The sequence below is a fragment of the Pinus tabuliformis genome, chromosome 5_2, assembly GCF_031772625.1.
Source record: "Pinus tabuliformis cultivar Carrire ecotype Pingquan chromosome 5_2, CPIR1, whole genome shotgun sequence".
Classification (NCBI taxonomy): domain Eukaryota; kingdom Viridiplantae; phylum Streptophyta; class Pinopsida; order Pinales; family Pinaceae; genus Pinus; species Pinus tabuliformis.
In genome coordinates, this window is record NC_142306.1 from 1,117,456,427 (window position 1) to 1,117,462,456 (window position 6,030).

The window sequence follows — 6,030 nt, forward strand, 5'->3', positions numbered from 1 at the left end:
TATATTAATTATTTAATATATAAAAATAATTTATATTAATATAGTGATATAAATTAAATAATTAGTTAAAGTGGATAGGCATTAATAACTAGTAAGTATCAAAATATTTATTTGAGTATATATTTTATATTGGAAAAAATCATAAAAATTAATTAAATTATAACTTTATTTTAAATTACTATTAATTATAGAAATATTAATAAAAACTAATATATTTATATATATAAACATGTGACAATATTCTTAGCTATGGAGATTTATTTTACTTTTACTTTTCTTTTACTATAAATATTTTTTACTTCTAAATAGTTATTTCATGAGTCAACACCATGACTTATCAATACTACATGTCCAATATTAAGTAGGTTGATATGACATTTTCTTTAATTAATCAATTTGAGATCAATTAATTAAAAAAGCATAATTATCTCACATATAAATATTAACCCTTGATTTATTCCAACCTATATTTCATGAAAGCTAAATATGTACCATCCAACTAATAATTATTAATACTTAAATAAAAAAAATGGTGAAAAAATATCCTAAAATAAAACTATTAACATCACTAATAATATAATATATAAAAATAATAATAAAGTATTTTTAGTTGAAATTATCTATACCCTCATTCATATTAAAAATTAAAAACAAAATATGAAAATTAAATGAATTTAATATGTTCATCAATATATTCTACCCTGCTCGTTAAAAATCCACGATAGTCACTAGCTAGCTCTTCTCGTATGAATCAGGTGAAAGTTTGAAACACAAACCCAAGAAAAATATCACCGTGGGGAAAGCGAAATTCGAGGGCTGTCGCAGTCTCTGTATGGACAATGAAATAATGAGAATCACATTATATTACTGTGCAGCGCGAAAAATTCGATCGTTATTTATCACGTTGCAATGCTTTGTATCAACCATTCATTATAACATTATCAAATATTGTTCATCGTGACTGTATTTAGTCAGCCGAGTCTCTCCATCGCTCTTCTGGGATCGGGTCGAGAAGTGAAGTTTTGATTTATAGAGAGTGTGGAATATAGGCAGTATGGAAGCTGGAATGCAGGGAGCATCATGGTTTTCTGAACAACATAATTGGGATCATTTATTCGATAATCCGCCGCATGTAGATTGGGATACTAATCCTCCATTTGCAGCAGTAGAACAGTTAGACGTGGATTTGGATGCAGTCGATTGGTCATCATGCGGTAATTTAATCGTCGACGACATCAATGCCTCCTCCCTTAATAATCTCTCGTTGCAGGCACTCGAGGAGTATTTAATGGATGCAGAGCTCCAAGATGACAATAATAATATGGAGGAAGCCCTAATATCGAATCCGAGGAAAGATGGTAATGTCTTCCGATGCCCAATTGACAATACAGACCCAGTGACTCTTCAGCATCCTACTCTAATCGCAGGGGATCAACTGGTTTCTGACTATGCTGTCACAAACAACAGCAGCAGCAAGTCAAAATCAATAGTGACAGACAATGCAGGCTCGTTCTCTCTCGTTGTTGATAATGGCAGCGTTGAATACAAGGGCTCGAGGCTGCTACATCTCTTGACAATATGCGCGGAGGCAATGTCGGAGGGAGCACAAGATTTGGTGGAGATCATCCTTTGCAGGTTGCGACAGCTCGTTTCTTGCACCGGCTCCACCATGGAGAGAGTGGGTTACTATCTTTTTGATGCTCTGCTTCACTCTAATGTCAATTCCCTCCCCCATTTGGAGCTCAATGATAAGACCAGTAAGGAGCATTTTCTTGGAGCTCTGAAGCTGCTGCATGTAGCTTATCCTTACATACGAATACCTCACTTCACCGCTAACCAATGCATTCTGGAAGCTGTTGCGGCTGCTGGCGGTGGTAATAATGTGGGAATCCATATTATTGACTTCGATATCATGGAGGGCATGCAATGGCCGCCATTAATGGAGGCGTTGAGGAATAATGATGTTCGTCGCTTGAGAATCACAGCAATCAAATGGGCAGACGAGGAGGAGGACGAGTTTCTGCACTATTCTGGGCATACCGGAAGAAGGTTGTCGGAGTATGCAGCCTCTGCGGGGATCCCATTTTCGTACGAAGAAACGGATTTGAATGGCCTCAACGACATCCTGCCGTCCGAGGAGGGGGAGATTGTAGTAGTGAACTGTATGTGGCAATTGCCTCACATGCTCAATCTCAGAAATAAATCACACTTATTCGAATTCTTAGTCGGCGCACGCCACCTGAATCCAGCGGTCGTTACGCTCGTTACGGGTGCGCAAGGCACCGAGAGTGACAGTCCCAACTTTGCAGAGAGCTTCGCTCGTCGTTTGAAGGAGCTGTCCGCCATTTTCGACTCGCTTGAAGGCGGACTACCGGAACATGGACTTGCAAGAGCGATGGTGGAGCGCATATTCTTTGGGCCGGCCATGTCGAAGAGGGTTATGAATAGTGCGCGCGGTGATCATATCCCAGCGGATACCACGAATCCCAACGTTCTTGATATGCCGCTGAGGTGTGGTTATGAGGAATGTAGTGTAAGCAACAACAACATGATTTATGCAAAATATAATGTGCTCATGTGCAGCGGCAGCGGTGAACGTTATGAAGTAGAATTGGTGGGTAAGCATCGGCTGGTTCTGAAATGGGGTTGTACCCCTTTGGTCTGGTTTTCTTCATGGAAATCCCCTCGTCATCATGTGGATATCCAGTCCACGTTCCATATTAGCGATGGAAATATGTTTGGCATTTAAATGTTGGAACATATACAAGAAGCACCTTGGAATGTTTTAAAGTTGAATGTTTTAATACCCACTTGGAAACCAATGAATACGATTCATTTTTCTCTTTATTGGTATGTGCTTCACTGTACCAAGTTACTAGCTATGGACAGTCAAGGTAGATATTGCGTTAGAACAAACATGTCATAGAATACGATTTAGCTGGTTAAGTTCCGTGTGTTTACTAATACGGCACTAATCATTACCATATTTGATTTTATTAAGGTAAAAATATTAATACTGTAATTCAGTAATTGAATAAGAAACGGGAACTTTCTTCTGGTATAATGCGGCCCTTTCTTATGGTATAATGGGGTGAGTTTTGGCAAACTGACATCATCTCATTATACTTATTCTATTCACTTTTTTTATTGATTGGTTATTAGTTTTGTCTTGATTAAAATAATTTAAAATTTAACATTACTAAATTAAATTTATTTTTATTTATTTTAAATATAATTGGTTAAAATATTTTTTTGTGTATGATGGTAAAAATTGACTTTTGTATACTCTATTATTAATTACTATGTACAATAAATATAAATAATTTGAAAAATAACATTATATATTAATTACTATGTACCATAAAAACAAATGGTTTGTAATTAAATTAAAAAATTCTATTTTGTCATTGGTGGAAAGTATTGAATAGACCATTTTTATGGGTTTTATTTTTTAATTTAAAAAAAATAATTTAAAAAATATAAATTTGAAAAAATATGTAAAAATAACATGTGTGCAATTTTGTACAACTCTCATTATATCAATCTATACTCTAATGACATGACATGTGTATTATAATATGAGTATTATATAAAAACTTGTCATTCGATATTAAATAAATAATTATTACATTGTTTTCAATGTCAATTATATATATATATATATATATATATATATATATATATACCAAAAAGTGTTTAATTATATTAAAAAAATTAATAAAAAAAGATTAAACAAATATTCATATAATTCATTTTACAATTGTATTATTGTTTGGAGTATATACAACACATCATGACATTAAAATATTTTATTAAACTAAGGGGCAGGGAAAGCTAGCTACGATGCCTTGTTAAATTATTTGAGGCGATTTGAATTCGGCCCTATTATGGATGTTTTGAATTTTTTTTTCAAGAAAAAAAAAACAGAACATTTTTCATTAAAGAGACATGGATGTTTTTGAATTCGGCCCTATTATGGATGTTTTGAATTTTTTTTTCAAGAAAAAAAAAACAGAACATTTTTCATTAAAGAGACATGGATGTTTTGAGCTGTTATATCGATAAACAGAAATGATATACAGGGAGAAAAAAAAAAAAAATTCTAAAATAAAGAAATATAATATATTAATATTAATAATAATTAATAGACAAATATAAATAATTTATTATAATTATTAATCTACAAATATAAATAATTTATATTAATAATAATAATAGTAGTAATTTTAATATATAATATTTTTAATATATATGTTTTTTTAAGAGGTCACAAGTTTAAAACCAAGGGTAGAGTACACATGTTTTTGTAAATTTAGCACTCAAATATTTGTAGAGATGTGGGCTTCTTATCTTATAAATAAAAGAGTTTTATACACCAATTTAGTGTGTGATTTGACAATAACCTTAAAATTATATATATATAATTCTCATAATATAAATATGATGTACTTAAGTAATATAAAACCTATTAAAATAAATGAAATTTAGATTAATGTTTAAGACTAGTATCAATATTAGATTGATATTAAAAATCAAAATTAGATTAATATTAATACTTAAATGATGCATAATACTTAATGTGTTTAATATTTAACTTTTCCATGTTTTGGTTTTTTTTATGGTAATAGAAAAAAGGAAAATTGAGTAGAAAAGAAGAAATGGACTATTACAAAACATGAGGTTGAGGGATCAGTGAAAGATCTACTTTTTCCCAGCGCGATCAAATTTTTAAAACAAAAGATACACATTGAATGGTTAAAATTTTAATTTTAAAATTAAAGAGATCCATTGGATGGCTAAACGTTTTATGGCCTGGCTTTCACAAATAAGTACAGAAACATGATATTCTTCATAGCAAGAAGATTTTAAAAATTAAAAACTGTAGAAATTTGAATAATATAACACTTATTCACAGAGAATATCCTGATTATACACTATTTGCAGAATGCATGCATAATACATAACCTCCTCTACCATTGATCATCAGTTTGCGGAATTAAAAAACAATCGCATGCGCACATTGAAACATCAATCACACATATCAACACAGTATGTAATGGGGAAAGCATACAGCTGAAAACCCTCAACTATCTGTATATTATAATGATAGAGAACATGTAACAATACATAGTACAATACTCCTCATAAGTACTCAGTACTATCTCCACATGCTACACACAAACTAGCCTAGATCTAAACAAGTCACGGGTTCAAATCTCCTCCATTATTTGCCTGCCTCTACTGCACAATCCAAGTTGAGAATAGATCAGATCCAAGTTCGAATTTCCTTTGCATGTACTGCGCAATCCTCATTGGCAATCTCAATCAATGATTGTGCAAATCTCATGCACAGCTATAGTCACAACTGATAGTAGTCTCACCCTTTTACCCGCCTCTAACACTTGTCTCTACTTAACTGTCCATGCACTGAGTTAACTAATGTATTCTTTAGTTGATCTATGAGTTAATAATTAGTGAATTAATTAATAATTAATTCACATTACTCATCACTAGTGTATTTGGCAGTTAGACTAAATACAACTAGTTCAACTAAGTCAAATTGAACACAACTCCATCAACTCCTCAATCAACTCCACCAAACTCAATCACTTGAGTTCTAACTGAAATCCATCATGCAATAGCTCAACTAACCCATAGGAAAAGTGTATTTCCTTCTGGCAGTTGCATGTGCCACATCCGTAGCTCGAACTGAAGTGCTGCAAGAGGATGAGATAATGTTTATAGTCCAAATATTATTAAGATCTAATAATATTCGACTGTTTTGTTTTTTGAATGACAGTCTAAAAATAGACTCCGCCCATATGTCTAAAAATAGAGGTCCATCTATTTTTACCAACATGACCAATCATCCATAAATAGCATCCTGCAACTCATAGACCATGATCCATATGTCTAAAAATAGACATAGTCTAAAAATAGACTTTGCGCCAAAAATAGCCTATGGGCCCACTTAGTGAAGGCGACTTCTTTTCACTAAGCTCCATCATCTTGTTGCATTTTCAACACTCC

At 32.5% G+C, this 6,030-nt stretch overlaps 1 protein-coding gene across 1 annotated transcript; it reads left to right on the forward strand.

Annotated features, from left to right (window-relative positions):
- The first annotated feature begins 1,054 nt into the window (after nt 1-1,054).
- On the forward strand, nt 1,055-2,749 carry LOC149163136 (protein NODULATION SIGNALING PATHWAY 2-like). The gene has a single exon (XM_089435357.1). It carries the CDS (start codon nt 1,055-1,057, stop codon nt 2,747-2,749), a length of 1,695 nt encoding a protein of 564 aa, XP_089291483.1.
- Nucleotides 2,750-6,030: the final 3,281 nt, after the last annotated feature.

Bases quoted from the DNA above. Each gene is read 5' to 3' on its own strand.
- LOC149163136 (XM_089435357.1), top strand. From the start codon at position 1,055: ATGGAAGCTGGAATGCAGGGAGCATCATGGTTTTCTGAACAACATAAT.